Source organism: Amblyomma mixtum, chromosome 10 (assembly GCF_055824585.1).
Source record: "Amblyomma mixtum isolate Tamu chromosome 10, ASM5582458v1, whole genome shotgun sequence".
Taxonomy (NCBI): Eukaryota; Metazoa; Arthropoda; class Arachnida; order Ixodida; family Ixodidae; genus Amblyomma; species Amblyomma mixtum.
The window spans coordinates 135,643,607-135,665,361 of record NC_143021.1 but is presented as its reverse complement, the minus strand read 5'-3'; the positions used below and the strand labels follow the sequence as shown (position 1 = coordinate 135,665,361).

The window sequence follows — 21,755 nt, the reverse complement described above, 5'->3', positions numbered from 1 at the left end:
ACTATCGCCAATGCCAAGTTACCCCGCTATGTGAGGTATCTCGGCTTCACTTTTGAGGTGTTCCCCTACAAAAGCCGTCCGGAGGCATGCTTCAACTGCCGGAAGCTAGGCCACAGGGCGGATGTGTGCCCCACCCGCGACAACCAACCTGCCGACGCTGTGGCGCAGCCCATAACCCTCCTCCAGCTGGCCAACCGCCAACGTGCCAAGCCTCATGTATCGTCTGCAAAGGTGCCCACCCTACAGGCAGCAGAAGCTGCAAATACCGGTTCACGTCCTCCACTCGGCCCAAGTCTTCCCCGTCGGTCACTGACACCGATACCGGCTCCAACTCGGCAAACCCCGGACGCCAGTCCCGGTCCCGGGACCGCAAACGCGGCGACCACAACCTACTGCGGGACGGCTCCTTCCCTCCGCTTGGCAGCGGCGGCAGCGACAGCCCTTCCAGCCGCACTCGCAGCCGTTCCACATCCGCCTCACGCAGCTCTGGGGCCAGCCCTCAAGCCCGGCCGGACACCAAAGCAGCCAAACAAGTTGCATGGAAGACTCCTGCACAAGTCACCGCTTCTCTACCAGATTCACAGGTAAGGGAGCTGGCAGACATGGTCAAGGAACTACAGCTACAATTGGCCAAAGCAAACGCTAAAATTCATAGCCTAGAATCAGCACAGGCAAACCCCAAATTGCAACCGCAGCAGGTGGCTCACGCTTCCACATCCGACCCTGTAGGTGATCCACGCATGGACACTGAGCAGTCTAAGCGCACGAAGCGTAAAGCACCTCCCCCCTCCTCACAAGCAGACATAGATGCCAAATTCGAGGCAGCTGATGCGCGAATAGCCCAATTCGAGGGCGCCCTCCTTCGACTCGCCCCCACCATTGACCGTCTAGTAGAAAGCTGCGCCACAATGGCAGCCAACATCCAAACCCTTCATGCCAGACTCGATACCCTTACGAATCTCCCGGCATCAGCAACCCCCTTGAAGTCGACAACCCCTCCTTACTACCCAGCACCCATTATTGTCGCCACATCGGAGAGTGCAATCGCGCGCTCACGTGCAGGCGGCATTCTCAAATCACCCGTCGCGCTATCACAGCGCCCCGAACCCTACGGGAAACGCGATGGCTAGCTCCCCCTTCACAGTTTGGCAATGGAACTGCAGGGGCTTCAAGGCGAAGCGGCGAGCCTTGGAGCACACCCTGCAGGCCCAGCCGCACACCCCCCACATCATCGCACTCCAGGAAACATACATGGACACGAAACTTACCAGCTACGCCGCATATAACCAACAAACGACACCAGACCACCGGCCCAACACCGCCATCCTGGTCCACCGAAATTTAGCAGCTAATCATATAGACCTTAGTTACCCCGAGGTTCCGCACACTTTCGTACAGGTCCTACCGAACAGTCGCTCACAAGCCCCGCTCCACATCCTCAACGTCTACAGCCCCCCTAGCGACAAAAGCACACGAGTGGCAACCCTCGTTCGTAAGGCCTGCGCGACTGCACAAATAGGGATGCTACTCATCTTAGGTGACTTCAACGCGCCGCATACCGAGTGGGGCTACCCCCGCAAAGCATGCGGTCGTAAGGGAGCCAAAGTGTGGGAGACAGCCCAAACACTGGGCCTGACACTACTCCTAGACCCCGACAGGCCTACTCGCATTGGAAACAGTGTCACACAGGACAGCTGCCCCGATCTCACTTTCGCCCGCAACATCCCAGACGCACGCTGGCAAAACCTCGGCATGAACATAGGTAGCGACCACTGTGTTCTCAGCACAACCTTCACGGCTACACACAGCAAAGCCCCCAACCGAACAATCAGGCACACTAACTGGGACGCCTTCCGATACGTGCGCGCCAAACGCACTTCGGTCCCCATAGACGACCTGGACACATGGACAAACTCGCTGCTCGAAGACACCGCCAATGCCACCTCCACGACTACCCAGGACGAGGATGGCCCCTCTCCCGACGCCAAACTCATACACATGTGGGAGGCCCAGCGCAGTCTTAGCGCTCGCTGGCTCCGACAAAAACACAATCGACCCCTCAAGTTCCGTCTCGTTCGCCTCGAGCGAGAGATCGAAGCTTACTCCGTCAAACTGAGTCAGGAGCAATGGCATCAAGCCTGCGACCGTCTTAACGGCCAGTTAGGGTGCAAAAACTCGTGGTTCTTGCTCAGACATCTACTGGACCCAAATCACACCAAATCCACATCTCACAAGAACCTCACCCGTGTAATACACGCTTTTCAGGGAACAAATGAGGAACTCCTCGCTACCCTGAAAGACAAATACATCAATACTTCCACTGAAATTCCCATCCCTTCAGGATACACGGGTGCTCAGAACGCCAACATGGACGCCGACATCACGGCAGGAGAAGTCCGCGCCACCCTCAACCAGATTAAAACCACCGCGGCCGCTGGCGACGACCACATAACCAACAAGATGCTTCGTAACCTCGAAGATCAGTCCGTCGAGGCACTCACGGACCTCTTCAACCAACACTGGCATGACGGTCGCCTTCCAGACACCTGGAATCATGCCAAAGTGATTTTCATACCTAAGCCAGGCAAACGACTCGAGCTGGGCAACCTTCGGCCCATCTCGCTCACGTCCTGCCTGGGAAAGGTCATGGAACACGTCATACTCAATAGACTCCACACTCACGTAAACCAAGAGGACCTTTTCCCCCCCACTATGATCGGCTTCAGAACCGGCCTCTCCACTCAAGACATTATGTGGCAAATCCAACACGACATCCTCGATCCGAGACCCATCCGAGCTACACGAACCATCCTAAGCCTAGATGTCAGCAAGGCTTTCGACAACGTGTCACATGCTTCCATCCTGGCAAACCTCTCACAAATGAATGTAGGCACTCGCACTTACAACTACATCGCCGACTTTCTTCATAACTGTACAGCAGAACTTCACATTGCAGACCTTCACAGCGAGAAGATCACACTAGGCACCCGAGGAACACCACAAGGAGCAGTCCTATCTCCGTTCCTTTTCAACACTACAATGAGAGGCCTCCCTCCGCTCCTGGAAGAGATACCTCACATTAAACACTCAATATATGCCGATGACATCACCCTGTGGACCAACTCTGGCTCTGACGGGGAAATCCAAAACTCCCTCCAAACCGCAATCGATAAAGTACACTCCATTGTACAGGCGAACGGGCTCACATGCTCCTCCACGAAGTCCGAATTACTAGTCATCAGGGACAGACGAGCTCGCCTTCCCGTCCCCGACCCGCAAGAACCTATTGTGCTTCAAGTCGACACACATCCCATACCTCCGGTCCGCACCATCCGCGTTCTGGGTATGTTAATAGAGAACAACACGCAAAACTCGGAGGTCATTCAGCGCCTCCGCACCACAGCCAATCAGATCAACGGCCTTATCCGCCGCATCAGCACCCGCCGCAAAGGTATGAAGGAGGATGACCTCTGTCGGCTCACTCAAGCTTTCCTCATTAGCAGGATAGTCTACTCCTACCCCTACTATCACCTCCGCCGGAAGGACGAGGAAGCTGTGAACAGCATTATACGTTCAGCGTACAAAGCGGCACTGGGGCTACCTCAGTACGCCAGCACACAGCACCTCCTCCAACTCGGCATCTACAACACGCTCACAGAACTCATAGAGGCACACAAGACCGCCCAAATCCACCGCCTCTCCCGCACTAAACACGGGCGGCTCATACTTGACCGTCTCAACATCAACCCCATAGTCGACGTCCACCCCACGACGCCCATTCCGATAGGGGTCTATAGCCGCCTAGTTATAAAACCAATCCCCAAAAACATGCTACCTGGCCGCCATGACACGCGCCGTCAGCTGAAAGCCCAAGCACTAGATGCCACATACCTTGCCGACGAACACGCAATATACGTAGATGCTGCACGGCAAAGTGCAAACACATACGTGGCTTGTGCAACCACGCCACAGTCTACTCTCGTCACCGCCGCCACAGTAGTAGCTCACTCTCCGACAGCGGCAGAAGAAACCGCCATCGCGCTGGCCATCGCTGACCCACGTACGCGCACAGTCCTCAGCGACTCCAAAAGAGCAATACAAAATTACTCGGCTGGTTTTATCTGCCACCCCGCTGCACGCATCCTTCGCGGCTGCACTCCCGACCATAAGATCAACCTGGTCTGGGTACCCGCCCACGCGGGAAACTCTGGAAACGAAGGGGTCGACCGACTAGCCCGAGGACTAACCAACCGGGCGGCCGGCCCCACGGACCCAGACGCTCTTGCCGAGGCTCCCCAGACCTTTGCCGAAATTACCAACTTCTACAGAGAGATGAGACGCCAGTTCCCGCCTCCACACCCCGACTTGAATCGAGCGCAAGCCACCTTGCTCCGCAGGTTGCAGACACACTCTATCCTTAGCCATTCTAGACTTCCACTCATCACAGACGGGGAATACGACCCCGTCTGCCAAAATTGTTACCAGGGAGAAATCGCCACCCAGGCTCACATCCTCTGGGGTTGCGCGGGAAATCCGCCCCCTCGAACCTTACTGCCAGCTCCCTCCGAAGACGGATGGAACCAACTCCTCAGAAGGCCAGACAAGAGCATCCAGCTGGCACTCATTTCGTGGGCCCAGGAAGTCGCCCCCACCTGGGGGCCACACCAAGCCCACCTGCCCTAAATCCCGCCAATCTATGGCAATAAAGTTGTTTCTCTCTCTCTCTCCCTTTGAACGCAACGCTTTTTTAGGAAAGGAAATGGCTCAGTAATTCTCTGTCATCTCGGTGGACACCTGAACCGCACCGTAGAGGAAGGGAGGAAGTGGGAGTGAAAGAAGATAGATAAAGAGGAGCCGTAATGAAGAAAATGAAAATTGTATTTGAGGAAAGGAAATTACGCAGTAACTTTTTTTTAACCTAAAGTGTGGTCACTGATGCCCCTAAGAGTGGAACGCGACAGCGTCTTGCAACGCTGCCAAGGAGTCCATCGAACGCCATCGCCCATTCGGTTCTACGCCTCGCTCGTCAGTAAATTGGTTTTTGAGGAAAGGAAATGTATCTGTCTCTCATTTGTCGGTGGACACCTAAACCTCGCGGGAAGGGAATGGAGGAGGATGAGAGTGAGTGAAGACACCGTATTCACTAGACGCGCCTTTGTTCATTCCAAACCATCGAGCTGGCATGGCGGAGGGAGTCCGCCTCCGGCTTTCTAGGGGAGCGGACGCGGCATGGCTCTCTCCGTGCGAGGTCCTTTCACCGGCGACGGCCGGGGTACGCGCGCCAATCACCCCCCGGAGGGGTACAGGTTCGTGCTACCGTCGCTGCCTTCGCACGAAGGCGTGAAGGATTGCGTGTTTCTGCATTGCGACGTGGATGGCAGGCCTTATAAGATCGAGGATTTTCGGACGCCGCTCGAAGAAACTGGTGTTTTGAAGGCCGTGGCAGGAATTGGCCCGTACCAGATGGGACACGTGTGGCTGATCAAGCTGCGCACTCAAGAGGCCAAGGACGCGCTGGTGCAAGCCGGTGGTTTGGAGGTGAAGGGGCGGTACTGTGCCGTCATCGATCCGGTACGTAGAGAGATAACCGCGAAGATCCACTGGGTTCCTTTCTACGTGCCGGATGAGACCCTTCGAAAGATCCTGAGTGAGTTTGGGGAGGTGATCGACATCCGCTTGGAAGAATGGCATGCGAGTGGTTTCGAGCTTGCGGAATCGACGACCCGTGTTGTTCGCATTGTTCTCAAGGAAGGCGTCACCCCGGATTCCCTCCCGGACCTTTTCAAACTAGCCGACGGCGCCGCACTCGTCGTCGTTCCCGGGCGGGCGCCGACTTATCTGCGGTGCAAACTCAAGGGCCACATTCGCCGGGAGTGCCAGACGCCAAGATGCAGCAAATGTCGCGCGTTTGGACATGAACGCATGGATTGCGTTCGTACGTACGCCGTCGTAGCCGGGGCAACCAGGGTGGCTGAGGAGACCAGCCACCTGATGGACGAAGAGGAGGCGGAGAAGGCAGCTTCCTCGGAAGATAGGGAAAAAGGCAGTACAGTTCAAACAGCGAGCGGCGAGGATAAAGCGCCAGCCGAAGTCTTGCCTAACGAGGAAGGGAAAATTCAGGCAAGCACGGCTGCGGTGAAGGAGCCAGCAGCGAGCCAAGGTCAACAGCCGGGGAGCGCCGCAGCTGCCCCACGAAACGAAGCTTCGAACAGCGGAATTCAAGGAGCCAAAGCACAGGTTTCCGGGAAAAACGACACCGACACCACAGACGCCATGGACGCCCAGCCAGCGTCGACAAAGAGGCGCCTGGAGAAGGCGGAGGGTACAGTGGGGGAGCAGCGGCTCAACCAGCTCGAGAAGGAATGGAAGGTTGCAAGAGGGAAGAAAGGGAAATATGTGCGCCCTTCCCGTGCGTCATCGCTGTCGCGCGTCGACGGCGACGCTTCCCTGGAGCCGAGCAGGAGTTGTGCAGGCGAGTAATCGCCTTGCTTTGGGTGAGCCCTCGCTTTCACAATGGCTCCTGTGCTCGCGCCTCTCCGGCTAGCCACACTGAACGTGCGCGGCCTCGGAAGTAAGAGGAAGCAGTACCAACTAAAAAGGCTAATGGTGGAAAGGGAGCTGGATGTAGTTGCGGTACAGGAGACAAAAGTGGAGAGCGACGGCCGCACTGACTGCATGGTGAGCCCGTTCCGTGGTCTTTATGATGTGTGCGTCAGCCATTCTGTTGGGACATCGGCCGGTTGCTGTTTGTTTTTGAGGAAATCGGCTGGGTTTGTGATAGAAAGTGTCACTAGTTGTTTGGAGGGACGTTATGTCATGTGTGACTTTAAACACGGAGATTTAGATGTTCGTGCTTTGTGCATCTATGCGCCGACAAAAGCTAAAGAGAGACTGGGTTTTTTTGAAAACGTTGCTGACTTGTTTAAATGCAGTAGGCATCTCCTTGTTATGGGCGACTTCAACTGTGTATGCGAAATGGAGGACAGAACGCCAGCCAACACCTGCAGAGATGCAAGTGCGGTATATCTGTCAGACCTTATAAATGAGGTAGACTTGCTGGATGGGGCCTATTTGGCAAGAAGTGGCAAGCGTCAACATTTCACTCATTATCAAGGATCTAGCCATGCTAGATTGGATCGTGTTTACATATCGTCACCACTTGCTCCTAACTGTGAGGACTATGTGGTGGAGCCAGTTTCCTTTAGTGACCACAGTTTGGTTATGGTATCATTAGGTAGAAAGAAAAGGAAGAAGGTTGAATGGGGCTTGTGGAAACTCAACGCGGATTTGTTGAATGATGACGCGTTTGTTTTGGGAACGAAGGAAGAATTACACGCACTTTTAACATCAGACGGAAGGACCATAACTGAACGATGGGAAACCTTTAAACAAAAGGTTAAAATGAAAGCAATAGAAAGAGGGGGCGAGTTGAAGCGTAATGCGCAGAAGGAAGAGAAAAGCCTCAGACAGGAGCTAGAAGCGCTGCTTCAAATAGAAGCCCAACTCCCCGGCGGATTCGGACAGGAAATACTAGCAATAAAAAGAAAGCTTGAGAAACTAGACGAAAATAAGTATAGAGGAGCAATTATACGTGCACGGGGAGAAAAGCTACTGGCGGGTGAGGCTCCAACTAAGCGTGCCTTATCAGACGAAAAAGCATATGCTAGAGCTAAAGAGATATTAGAGATAGATTACAAGGGGAAAACAACGTACGACCAAGCTGGTATTAAGAACGCCTTTGAGGATTACTACACGGAACTGTTCGGCCACAGATTACCCGATAAACCAGGGATTGAAGAAGGTTTTTTCACAGTAATGCCTAGGCTGGACCTTGATACTACAACGGCACTCGAAAGAGATATCACCGTTGGTGAAGTCGAAAGAGCCATCGACGAACTAAACCTTGGAAAATCGCCAGGTCCAGATGGACTGAGTGCCGCTTTTTACAAAGAGTTTAAACCTGGTGTCGCTGTGGCCTTGCATGGGGTATTCGTGGAGTCATTCGAGTGTGGATTATTGCCGCCCTCTTTTACGCGCGCTCACACAGTTTTGATTCCGAAAAGCAAAGAGGAAGTCAAACTTCGCACGGTCACTGGATACAGACCAATCACACTAACAAACGTAGACTACAAGGTGCTGATGAAGGTGTTGGCGAGACGACTCCAGGCTGTAATCCAGGATTTAATCGGCCCCCATCAAACATTTGGTATTAAAAACAGGACGATACACACGAACATCCATGTGGCCAGGAGTGTTTTAGAACTTTGTGATAGCGAATCCCTGCAGGTAGCCATGCTGCAGATCGATCTCGCTAAGGCATTTGACAGGGTGCCACATGACATCCTCTTTGATTTGTTGGACTATGTTGGTGTTGGTAAAGTTATACGCGATGGTGTAAAAATGGCTTACAGGAACTGCACCACAAATCTTGTCATAAATGGTGAACTGTCGCGCCGTATTGATGTACGCTCATCTGTACGCCAAGGTTGTCCATTGTCGCCGCTGTTGTTCTCACTGTTCCTTGAACCACTCTGGCAGAAAATTTTGCAGAATGAAGAAATACGCGGTTTTGGCTTCCACTCGTGTGAAGTTCGTGTGCTTGCTTACGCGGATGACGTTGCCTTTTTTGCATCGGACAGGGAAAGCATTACGGCTGTACTGAAAACAACACAAGATTTTTGTGCACAGAGTGGGAGCATGTTAAACATAGATAAGTGCATTGGTTTGTGGCATGGCGCATGGGACATGACTCCAGATGTATTTGAAAGTGTTCACTGGTCCACTACACCGAGCACATATCTTGGGGTGCCTCTTGATTGCTATCGTGAAAGCGATTCGGTCTGGAGCAAGAAGGCCGGTGAAATGAGAGAGATGACATCTAAATGGCGTGGGCGCGACCTTTCAGTGTTCGCGCGTGCCACGGTATGCAATGTTTTTCTAGCAGCAAAGGTAATGTACATCTTGCAGGTGTTGTACTGTACACGGGTGAATATACAGAAGTTCCATCGCATCTTTGCGACATTTATATGGCAGTCCAGTTGGGAGAGAACCTCCCGAACGAATCTTTTTCGGCGAGTCGCCGAGGGGGGTCTCTCCCTCTCTCACTTGTTTTTAAGCCAATTGGTCATGCGCTTCATGTTTCTCCGCGAAAGAAGAAACCCTTTCCTCCAGTGTTTTGTTCAGTTTATGTTGCCAAATGCACTCCCAGACTTTGTAATCTCCTCTGCCGGAGGTGGTCGCTACAGTGTGTCTCGTTACCTTCGTGAGGTTGTCGCATCTTATCGATTCCTTGTCACCCGTTTTTCCAGAGAATATTTGACAACTGTGAAGAAAAGGCAACTTAAGAAAGACTTATTACACGTCCTTTTTCCCGCTCCCTTGTATCGGTCGGCATTTGGGGCTTCACCGGGACAAAATGTGTTAAAGAGGGTAAGAAGAATGTGGGTAACGCCTTCAGCAAAAACTTTCTTCTTTCAGGTGCACACAGGTACCTTACCTGTTAAAAGCTGGTTACATGAAAGAGACAAGTACGTCCCGTGGGGCACCCATTGCCTTCTGTGTAGGAAGGAGGAAACAATTGACCATGTTTTTGTCGACTGTAATAATGCAATCTTCTTTTGGGACGTGTTGCAGCGAACCATAAAGAAAGATTTGCCGCTCACTCCGCACGGCATTAGGTTTCTGCCTGTCGAAGACGATGGAGCTCCATATGACACCATTTTTCTACTTGGCTTGCATGCTGTGTGGCGTAGTGCCATGGCATATCGCCATTGCGATCCTGGAGCCAGATCTGTGTATCAATATTTTGTTGAGAGTGTCCTGAAAATTTACGATGTGTTAAAAGACCGAGGTTTTGACGAAGAAATTGTATCCCTTTTCCAGAATCTATCCCAACTGAAGAAGTTGGAATGGTCGCTGGAAGGGAGGAGTGCTGTAGCCATGTAAATAGCCATGTAAATAGTCACATATGTTGTAATGCACTGTATTCCCACGCCTTTGAAGGCAATAAAAAAAAAAAGCTGGCATGGCGGAGTGGATAGCATGCTCGTCTCTCACGCCGAGGACCGGGGTTCGATTCCTGAGCTGGACCAATTTTTTAATCGGTTTTATTTATTTATATCGCCTGACTAGTAAATCTAATCAGGCTAATTAGGTTATTAAGCAATTAACTAAGCTCAGTCCCACTTAATTGGAGCATCACTATACGATCCCTTGAATTGGTTGCATGGTTACTAGCCAAAGTACAATTGGCCCCGTTTGAAATTCGCGCACTGTGACGTCACGACCGTTTCCACCAATTGAAAAGCGTGACATTTTCTGTCGACAACTGCTGCTTACAACGATGAGACATTAAAGGCTTCCGCCTTAATATTGTAGCGTGCAACGCCAAAAAGAACACCCGCGCAGAGACGAAAAACCTGCGGCGGTCACCCAGTGGTTCGAGCGCGCGCGAGAGAGCCAACTAACTTCTTCCTCTTCTAGCGCATGCACTACTTCTGTCTCTTCTTCGAATGCATGTATCACTGCCCCCCTCTTCTGCAGCATCGACACGATGCGGCTAGGAGAGAAAAGTCAGCGAACGGGTAGAACACAGCTGCAGTGGACCGCAGTTCAGTCAGGTAGCCGGTCGTGGTAAGGCTTCATGCGAACAACGTGTAAGACTTCAGTTCGGTGAGACCGGCGCGATGAACAAGCTGTCGGGGCGGGAGCAACTGCATAAGTCACATCACTGATGCGGCGCACTACTTCGTAAGGGCCGAAGTATCGGCGCAGCAGCTTTTCAGAGAGCCCGCGGCGACGAACAGGTATCCAAATCCACACAAGGTCGCCGGGAGCATAACTGACGAAACGGCTTCCACAGTTGTACTTAGTGGCGGCAGCCTCCTTTTGACGGTGGATGCGCAGGCGGGCCAGTTGACGCGCTTCCTCAGCACGCTGAACGAAGGTATCTACGTCGATGTCAGCGTCAGAGTCGCAGTAAGGGTCGGCGGGCAACATAGCATCCAACGGAGTGGTCACCTGGCGACCGAAGACAAGCTGAAAGGGGGTCAGTCGGGTTGTTTCCTGCAGGGCGGTGTTGTACGCAAACGTTACGTACGGCAGAATGGCGTCCCAAGTTCGATGCTCGACGTCAACGTACATTGATAGCATGTCGGCTAGTGTGCGGTTGAGTCGCTCTACCAACCCGTTTGTCTGCGGGTGATACGCCGTAGCACGTCGGTGGCTCGTGTGCGTCAGAGTCATCACGGACTGGGTTAAGCGGGCCGTGAAAGCAGTTCCCCGGTCAGTAACAACAACGGCGGGTGCTCCATGACGCAAGACAATGTTGTGGACGAAGAACTGCGCCACTTCAGCAGCAGTGCCTTTGGCAAGAGACGTGGTCTCAGCGTACCGTGTGAGGTAGTGAGTCGCAACGACTATCCAACGCTTTCCAGACGAAGACTTCGGAAATGGGCCAAGGAGGTCCATGCCCACTTGATGGAAAGGGGTCTTCGGTGGATCGACGCGGTGAAGAAATCCGGCCGGTTTCAATGGAGGAGTCTTCCGACGTTGGCATTCACGGCATGTTTTGACGTAGGCCCGCACCGATGGGAGTAACCTGGGCCAATAATACTTTTGTCTAATCCGCGCGAGTGTACGGCTGACTCCAAGGTGGCCGGCGGATGGTGCATCATGACAGGCACTCAAGATCTGAGACCGCAGCTGTGATGGTACGACAAGTAGGAACACTTCTTCGCTGTTGGCAAAGTTGCGCTTGTAGAGAACACCGGACCGTAAAGTGAAGGTGTGAAGCCCTCGAAGAAAAACACGCGGAATGGGAGCTTCACTGCCTTCGAGGTAATCGATGAGCGGCGCCAACTCCGTGTCCGCCCTCTGAAGCTGCGCCATTTGGGTGGTACTAACAGAGCCCAGGAAAGGAAAATCATCGGTGGTTTCTTCGGTATTGATTGGGATAGGCGCGCGCGACAGACAATCCGCATCCTGATGCTTGCGGCCAGACTTGTAAACTACTGTCAAGTCGTATTCTTGCAAGCGTAAGTTCCATCTAGCCAAGCGTCCTGAGGGGTCTTTGAGGCTCGCCAGCCAGCATAAGGAGTGGTGGTCGCTTACCACACGGAAGGGTCGTCCGTAGAGGTACGGTCGGAACTTGCCGATGGCCCATATCACTGCAAGACATTCTTTCTCCGTCGTAGAATAATTGGTCTCGGAGCGCGTAAGTGTCCGACTAGCATAACTGATGACCCGTTCTGCACCGTCTTGCCACTGGATCAGTACTGCACCAAGGCCAACATTGCTGGCGTCAGTGTGGATGTCCGTGGCACCATGCTCGTCGAAATGGCCGAGTATCGGAGTGCTTTGCAGACGGCTGCGAAGCTCGACAAATGCAGCCTCTTCGTCGGTCCCCCACAGGAAGAGCGTGTCGTCACGGGTCAGTGCGTTCAGCGGTTCCGCGATTTTCGAGAAATCTTGAATAAAGCGCCTATAATAGGAGCACAGGCCTAAAAACCGGCGAACGGCCTTCTTGTCAGTTGGGCGTGGAAAACCTGAGACGGCAGCAGTCTTGTCAGGGTCCGGGCGAACACCTTGTGCGCTGACAACGTGACCAAGAAAGCGAAGTTCCTCAAAGCCAAAATGGCATTTCTCGGCTTTGATGGTGAGTTGCGCGGATTTGAGCGCTTGTAGCACAATGCGCAACCGCTCCAAGTGTTGGTCAAAGGTGGGCGAAAATATAACGACATCTTCCAGGTACACCAGGCAGGACTGCCATTTCAAGCCGGAGAGGACAGTGTCCATCATGCGTTGGAAAGTTGCCGGTGCTGAGCAGAGACCAAATGGGAGCACTTTAAACTCATAGAGGCCGTCAGGCGTCACGAAAGCCGTGTTCTCCCGGTCTCTCTCGTCCACTTCGATTTGCCAGTACCCGCTTTTAAGATCCAATGACGAGAAGTATCTGGCGTTCCACAATCGGTCGAGCGCGTCATCTATCATGGGCAGCGGGTAAACGTCCTTTTTGGTCACGCTGTTAAGTTTCCTGTAGTCCACGCAGAAACGCAGAGTATTGTCCTTCTTTTTGACAAGAACCACAGGCGATGCCCACGGACTGGTGGACGGCTGAATGACATCGTCTGCAAGCATCTCGGCAACCTGATTCTGAATGGCTTCTCTCTCCACCGGGGAAACACGATATGGGCGCTGGCAGACGGGTCGCGTAGTCTCGTCAGTGATGATACGATGCTTGGCGAGTGGAGTTCGGCCGACCTTCGAGCACGTAGCGAAACAGTCCGCAAATTCTGCCAAGAGGGCCGACAGAAGATCCCTCTGAACCGACGGCAAGGCAGGATTTATTCTGACTGAAGAACGTGATGTGGGCCAGCATACTCCGGAGAGGGTCCTCCCACGGTGCACAAACCTGGAGCCTCAGCAACGTCGTGGAGGAAGGCAATAGCCATGCCTTTGGCCAGGTGCTGATATTCGTTGGCAAAGTTAGTGAGGAGGACGTGGGTGCGGCCGTCACGTAGTTGGACGAGACCTCTTGCAACGGCAAGTCCCCGCTTAAGCAGCAGTGGACTATGGCTGTCCGCTAGGCCCTCGTAGTCATGAAAGAGGTCGTTCCGCACGAGCACCAGAACACTGCACCGCGGAGGCACCGTGACGTCGTTCTCGACAATGCGCAGAGCGTTGCTGCAGGGATCGCGGGAGTCAAAGCGCGCCACGGCCTGTTTGGTCGAGAACGTGACACGTGCCTCCTGAAAGTCAATCACAGCGCCGTTCGACTGCAGGAAGTCGATCCCCAGAATCAAGTCTCTGGAACACTCGGGGAGTACGACAAATTCACCAACGTACGTAAAACCACTAATCCCAACTCTAGCCGTGCACTTGCCCACAGGGGAAATTAGGTGGCCACCAGCGGTGCGAATGGGGGTCCCCGTCCACGGTGTCAGAACCATCTTAAGTTCTCCAGCGAAGGCACGGCTCATAACAGAGTAATCAGCACCGGTATCGAGCAGCGCGGTAATGTCAGTGCCATCAATTGTCACACGCAAATCGGATGCAGCGTATCTGATACTGTCGCTGCCTATCTCTGTCCGGGTATCGTCGGCTCGAGGGTTCCGCGATGGAGGATCTTGACACGTCCCGACGTCAGCGGCCTTGCCTCCAGAGGTCGCTGGTGTTAGTTTTCCCGACGCGGACTCGGCGAGCGACGGCCAGCAGAGCTACTCTGGCGGCCAGGGCTGGAAGAGCGATAACGGAGAGGCGAAGGGGAACGGGACTCGCGCCTTCCAGAGTAGGCAGGGTTCTGGCGTGCCCAGAGATGCTGTGCAATCTCATGCGGTCGTTCGCCGTTCTGAGGGCAGGGTGCGTCGGGATGGAAACCGCGAAGGCCCACTTGGCGGTACGGACAGGCGCGGTAGAGGTGACCAGGCTCCCCACAGTGGTAGCAGAGAGGCTTGCGGCCCGGTGTACGCCACAAATCCGACTTGCGAGGGCGTGGCCCAGCTGTAGCAGATGCGGTTGCATAATACGTGGCGATGTTACTCACGGAGGTCGACGGGGTCACACCGTAGCCAGGCACGCTTGCGTGACATGTGCCGATGTTGCTCACGCCAGGCGTTGGGGCAATGGGACCGTAGCCTGTCGTGCGACGTACAACAGATGCGTACGTGGGTCGGTCATCGAACCGGGATGGCGCTTCGGGGACAGGAGGTGCCTGCGCAGCCTGTCGCACCTCGTCCCTGACAACTTCGGACAGCGCTGCCAGCGGCGCAGGTGCAACCTGAGGCAGATGGATCCGTTGCAGTTCCTCCCGGACAACGGAGCGAATTAGTTCACGCAAGGTGTCTGCACTGCCGCCGAGACACGACGAAAAGCCTTCGGGCACCATGCAGTTGATGTCCCGGTTGTACTGGCGGGCCCGTTGTTGCAGCGTCGTCTCCATCGTGGTCGCCTCGGTTAGAAATTCCGCCACCGTGCGGGGTGGGCTGCGCACGAGGCCCGCGAACAGCTCCTGCTTAACCCCACGCATGAGATGGCGCAGCTTCTTCTCCTCTGTCATGTTGGGGTCGGCGCGCTTGAAAAGGCGGGCCATGTCTTCGGTGTACATGCGCACGCTTTCGTTCGTGCGCTGATTTCGGGAGTGCAGCGCAGCTTCAGCCTTCTCCCGGCGGTCAGCGTTGGGGAACGTAGCCAGGAGACTCCGGCAAAACGTCTCCCAGGTGGGAAGTGTAGCCTCGTGGTTTTCAAACCACGTCCGAGCAGACTCTTCCAGGGCAAAGTAGACGTTATTCAGCTTGCGCTCGTCGCACCAGCCGTTGTAGCGTGCGACCCGCTCGAACGTCTCCAGCCAGTCCTCAGCGTCTTCGAACACGTCACCGTGAAAAGATGGCGGTGTTCGCGGTGGGTGGCAAAGGATCGGCGCCAGGGGCCTGGTGTCAGCGGCCATGGCAGTTGGACTCGACGGTAGAGGCTGGATCGGCGGCTGGGTCCTGGTGTCAGTGGCCATGTCAGTTGGACTCGGCGGTCGAGGCTGCGTCGTCCTTGTTGGCGGGGGAAGGGGCCCAAATTCAGGCGACTCTCCGCGGAGACGGCGACTGGGTCGCTGGTGAACCGGTGTGAGGTCCGTAGTGACGCTGTACGGAGTTTGCAGGTCGGGAAGCGTACCCAGCACTGCTCCACCAAACTGTAGCGTGCAACGCCAAAAAGAACACCCGCGCAGAGACGAAAAACCTGCGGCGGTCACCCAGTGGTTCGAGCGCGCGCGAGAGAGCCAACTAACTTCTTCCTCTTCTAGCGCATGCACTACTTCTGTCTCTTCTTCGAATGCATGTATCAATATGCTCTTGTGTGTCGGCATGTTCGTTTTGTGGCGGCAGCGTGGAGTGGCTTCCTTAAATGGGTGTCCGCAAAGCACCATGTTTCCAATGTTGCAGCGCCTCCGCACGCGCCTCTTTGAGCAAGAATGCGTGGACGCACTGCCCATGAGCGAGGCTGAGTTTTTGCGCAAATGGTCGACATACTCTATCGTCCTGCGCGGCGGTCGAGTGTCGGCCTCATTACTGCCCTACTGACGTGCTCAGTGCAGCGGCACTGCGAATCTGCTTGAATGATCAGGTCTTTGAGTTCAACCGCTTTGTTTTGTATTTTTGTTGCTTTCGGAAAAAATAAACATCTCTTTCCACGCCGCCGCCGAGTTGTTAAGTTCTTTGCGGGCGCAAGTCAGCCCGGATAAAGAGTTTCGTTTCGAAGACGTTCTCGCTGTTTTCCTGTTCGCCGTACTGCTGTCACCACTACGTGACATCTGGTGGAGGTGCTGACCTGCTATCCAGCTATGCCCCTCACGATGGAACCTGGTGCACAGCCAACGCCCGTCGTGCTTCGCCAGCCCCGTGATCCTCCGTCTTTCCGTGGAGAACCACACGAGGATGTAGAAGACTGGCTGGACTTATACGACCGTGTGGCAGCGCTGAACACTTGGGACGACAGCGCTAAGCTTCGGAACGTTTATTTTGCATTGGACGGCCCTGCCAGAACATGGTTTGAAAACCACGAATCTTCCCTCACGACTTGGGTGACCTTCAAGAAGCAGCTACTGGCTACCTTCACTAGCATCGTACGTAAGGAAAAAGCGGAGATCTTGCTGCAGTCAAGAATTCAACGCCCAAACGAGACCGTGACTGCGTATGTGGAAGACATGAAACGCCTTTTCAGGCGCGACAACCCCGACATGACTGAAGAAAAGAAACTGTCCTACCTGATGCGTGGCATGAAGAGCAACTTTTCGCCGGCCTGATCCACGATCCTCCACAAACCGTCGCCGAATTTGAAGCTGAAGCTTCAACCATCTAAAAGTCCCTGGAAGCCCAGACCCGTAAATACAACCAACCGTTGCTGTCGTGCTTTCGGCAAGCCTGCCAGAAGATACCCCTACCAGCGGGGATAACCTTCGAGATATAATACGCGAAATTTTTCGCGAAGAACTTCGCCGACTGCTGCCATCCCCAACACAGCCGACGCAGGAGACACAGGTGGCGTCGCTCAAGGACGTCATCCGTGAAGAAGTACATCATGCACTTGGCTCCCCGTCACCAACGACACCAACGGCAGCTGAAGCCATCACCTATGCCGCCGCACTACGCAGTCCTGCGCCCCGACGAGACCTCTCTTGCCCTCTTCGACAGGCACCACTCCCACAAGAACGACGACCCCTAGCTCCCGCCCGCCCACATTACGAGCGACGCAACAATTTTAGGAAATCCGACGAGTCGAGGAGGCCCGACAACCGCCCACTATGTTTCCATTGTGGCCACGCCGGGCACATACTTCGCCACTGCCCTTACAGGCGCATCGGCCTGCGAGGTTTTGCCATCGACGCCCCACGACCGCTCCCCGGCCAGCGACCACGGAAAATTGACAACTACTTGCGTAGAGGGGATTACGTGTCTTCAAGCCGTCTTTCCCGCTCCCCGTCGCCGTTCACCGCACGATTTGCATCACCAAGCCGCAACTACGCCGCCGCTGTCCGAGGAAGGTCCCCTAGCCCCCCGTAGGGGAAACTAAACAAAGCAACCTGTGGAGGTCAGGTTCCTTGCCGAGGAAACGACGAAGATCCTCCAGCGACCACGCCGTATGAAGACGCCGCACCTACTACACCGACGACGCATACAACAACCTCGACCACGACGCAAACCGCCTTCAAAACTACGCCGCCATCAAGAAAAACTCCGCCCACACACCCCAGCCACGATTCACATACCCGACGAAGCCGTAACCCGACGCCGAGGACGACGAGTAACTCCAGAGCCAGGACATCCGACTTAGAAGTGGTTATCGACAGCCACAAAGTCACCGCTCTTGTCGACACAGGAGGCGATTATTCGGTGATGAGCGGATCATTCGCTGCGCAACTGAAGAAAGTAACGACCGCTTGGGACGGCCCGAAAATTCGCACCGCAGGGGGCCACCTCATTATGCCATTAGGACGATGCACAGCGCGAGTGGCTCTCAAGGGACATAGCTATCCCGCGACCTTCGTAGTGCTACGGCAATGTTCCCGAGAAGTGATCTTGGGCATGGGTTTCCTTAATGAGCATCAAGCGATCATCGACCTGCGATCCAAGATGATCACGCTTTCCAAGGACGAGGCCATCCCGTCGACGAGAACTCCGGAACATCACGTAGCGCTTAGTGTCCTGGAGAAACAAGTGAGTGTCCCACCCCACTCAAGCGTCATTGTCACCGTAGGCGTCACGGAAACGAGTGACACTGAAGCCATTATCGAAGGGAACATGGAGTTGCTTCTCGACCGAGGAATCGGCATCGCAAGAGGCATCGCACATTTCCACAAAGGACAAGCCGAAGTACTGCTGACTAACTTCAGCAAAGAATACCGGCACGTTAACAGAGGAACGACGATTGCATTCCTCGACGAAATATCCGACGTACGAGACTTCTTCGCGCTCTCCGACCCACCCGTAGAAGATTCGCCTGACCAAGAGAATTCGCCCACTTTCGACATAAACCCAGCCCTGCCCCGGAACAGACACGACCAGATCCGCAATCTCCTTCGAAGCTACAGCGAGCGCTTCTCGACATCGCCGAAGGTCCGACAAACGACGATCACCAAGCATCGCATTATAACCGACCATCACGCCCCACCTCTCCGCCAGAATCCCAACCGAGTGTAGCCGCGAGAACGACAAGCCATCAGGGACCAAGTGGAAGAAATGCTGCGCGACGACGTTATTCATCCTTCCAAGAGCCCCTGGGCTGCGCCTGTTGTTCTAGTGAGAAAGAAAGACGGTGCACTGCGATTCTGCGTTGATTACCGGCACTTGAACAACCTTACAAAGAAGGACGTCTACCTCCTCTCTCAGCATCGACGACACACTGGACCGGCTCTGCAACGCCAAGTATTTCTCATCGATGGACCTCAAAAGCGGCTACTGGCAAATTGAGGTCGATCAAAGAGATCGCGAGAAGACCGCATTCATCACTCCAGATGGCCTCTTCGAGTTCAAGGTGATGCCATTTGGTCTCTGTTCCGCACCAGCCACATTTCAGCGAGTAATGGATACAGTGCTCGCAGGCCTGAAGTGGCAGATTTGTCTGGTATATTTAGGGGACGTCGTTGTCTTCGCTTCGAACTTTGAGGAACACCTAAAAAGGCTTCGAACAGTACTAGACGCAATCAAATCGTCCGGGCTAGCCTTGAAAGAGACGTGCCACTTTGCCTATGAAGAGCTGCTGTTTCTGGGCCACATTGTTAGCCCAGACCCGCAGAAAACAGCTGCTATTGCAATGTTTCCGCCACCGGCCGATAAGAGAGCTGTGCGCAGATTCCTCTGACTGTGCGAGAATTACCGACGTTTCGTCAAGAACTCTTCGCGCTTTGCTGAGCCACTGACCCACGTGACAAATACAGATGTGCCATTCAAATGGGAAGCGCCGCCTTCAAGGAACTTCAGCGCCGTTTACAGTCCCCACCGATCCTCGCGCACTTTGATGAAAACGCCGAGACTGAAATTCATACCAACGCAAGTAGTGTGGACCTAGGCGCTGTCCTCGTTCAGAAAATTGACGGAGTTGAGAAGGTCATCGCGTACGCTAGCCGTTCACTCTCCAAAGCCGAAGGTAATTATTCGACAACTGAGAAGGAGTGCCTTGCCATCATCTGGGATACGTCGAAATTCCGCCCCTACCTGTACGGACGACCGTTCCAGGTGGTCAGCGATCACCACGCACAGTGTTGGCTCGCCAGTTTGAAGGACCTCTCCGGCCGCCTAGCTCGATGGAGCCTGCGGCTCCAAGAGTTTGATGTAACCGTCGTTTGCAAGTCCGGACGCAAGCACTCTGACGCCGACTGCCTGTCATGAGCCCCTGTAGATGAACCGCCACCGGAAGACGATGAGGACGCCTTCCTGGGACCAATCAGCTCCAGCTCTTTTGCACAACAGCAACGCTCGGAAGCCGACCTAAATGCCTCATCGAATACTTGGAAGGCAAGGTTTCTTCACCTCCCGCCTTTTTCAAGCGAGGATTGTCTTCGTTCTGTTTACAGAACGATGTCCTCGTGAAGCAGAACTTTGCAGCGAACAAGACAACCTACCTCCTTGTTGTACCTTTAAGTCAGCGTGGAGAAGTTCTTCAGGCCTCACACGACGAGCCGACAGCTGGACATCTCGGGTTTTCTCGCACCCTTCGCCGCATTCAAGACAAGTATTACTGGCCCTGACTGTCTGCCGATGTCGCACATTATGTAAAAACCTGCCGAGATTGTCAGCAACGAAAGACCCCTCCAACCCCACCAGCAGGATTTCTGAACCCCATTGAACCCATCTCAAGGCCCTTTCAGCAGATCGGCATGGACTTGCTTGGGCCGTTCCCGACATCAACATCTGGAAATAAGTGGATCATTATAGCGACCGACTACCTGACCTGCTACGCCGTGGCAAAAGCCCTACCGAACGGAACAGCAGTAGAAGTCGCCAAATTTTTCGTTGAGAACATTCTTCTGCGACATGGCGCCCCGATGTGCTCATCACTGACAGAGGAACAGCATTCACGGCGGAACTGACGCAAGCCATTCTCGATTACTGCCAAACCAGCCACCGGAGAACAACTGCATACCACCCGCAGACCAACGGTCTTACCGAGCGCCTCAACAAAACCATCGCCGGTATGCTCGCCATGTATGTCGATGCCGAACAAAAGACCTGGGACGTCATCTTGCCTTACGTAGTCTTCGCCTACAACACCGCAGTGCAGGGGACCACCCAGATGACTCCTTTTAGACTCGTCCATGACAGGAAGGCCACGACCACGCTGGACGCCATGCTGCTGAACGTTACCGAGGAAGATAACGTCGACGTCGCCGCCTACCTTCAACGCGCAGAAGCCCGAAGACTTGCCCGATTAAGGATCGAAGGCCAGCAGCGGACCGACGCCAGACGCTAGAACCTACGAAAACGCAACGCGGAATTCAAGCCAGGAGACCGAGTGTGGATTTGGACGCCCATTCGCCGCCGAGGATTGAGTGAAAAGCTTTTGCGCCGCTATTTCGGCCCGTACAAGGTTCTTCGTCGGCTGGGTGATTTGGACTACGAAGTCGTTCCTGACCAAATGACTGCATCCCAGCGACGCCGCTTACGACCAGAAGTAGTTTATGTTGTACGCCTAAAGCCCTATGATGCACGCTAGAGGACGCTGTGTTTCCACATTCGGTGTTTATTTTTGCACAATCCGTTTTTGATTGTTTATAGCCGTTTTTGTTCTAAATCATCGAGTCGATGCTTCTTTGAGAGGGGAGTAATGCCGCGAATCTTTGTAACGTTCGTTTGTAGTATTGTTTGTACATGCTTCAAGGCTACCGACGCGCCGCTTTATCGCTTCGTTTGTGACGCAAGACGCGCCTAGATTTATCTCGATTGATCGCATCCGGACGGAGCCGATTCTAGTTTGCGCCAGAAGGTTCTAGTAACTTCCTAAGCTTTATCTCGAATGTTCGCTATAAGCTTTAAAAAGAGCCCGGCCGACAGCGGCGGTCATTCTGTTCGACGACCGCCGAGCACGCTTGTTGCTACGCCGCCGCCGAGTGATTCAGTTCTTTGCGGGCGCAAGTCAGCCCGAATAAAAAGTTCCGTTTCGAAGACGTTCTGGCTGTTTTCCTGTTCGCCGTAGTGCAGTCACCACTACGGGACAATATATTTTCCTCACCTCATCAAGAGTCTCCCCGACGTTGCCAGAAGTGGCACCTTCCA

General features: G+C 54.2%; 1 protein-coding gene across 1 annotated transcript; it reads left to right on the top strand.

The window, feature by feature from the left end:
• Nucleotides 1-5,229: 5,229 nt before the first annotated feature.
• LOC149327027 (uncharacterized) lies at nt 5,230-6,480 on the top strand. Its single transcript, XM_089564765.1, has one exon. The coding sequence runs from the start codon at nt 5,230-5,232 to the stop codon at nt 6,478-6,480; it is 1,251 nt and encodes a 416-aa protein (XP_089420891.1).
• Nucleotides 6,481-21,755: the final 15,275 nt, after the last annotated feature.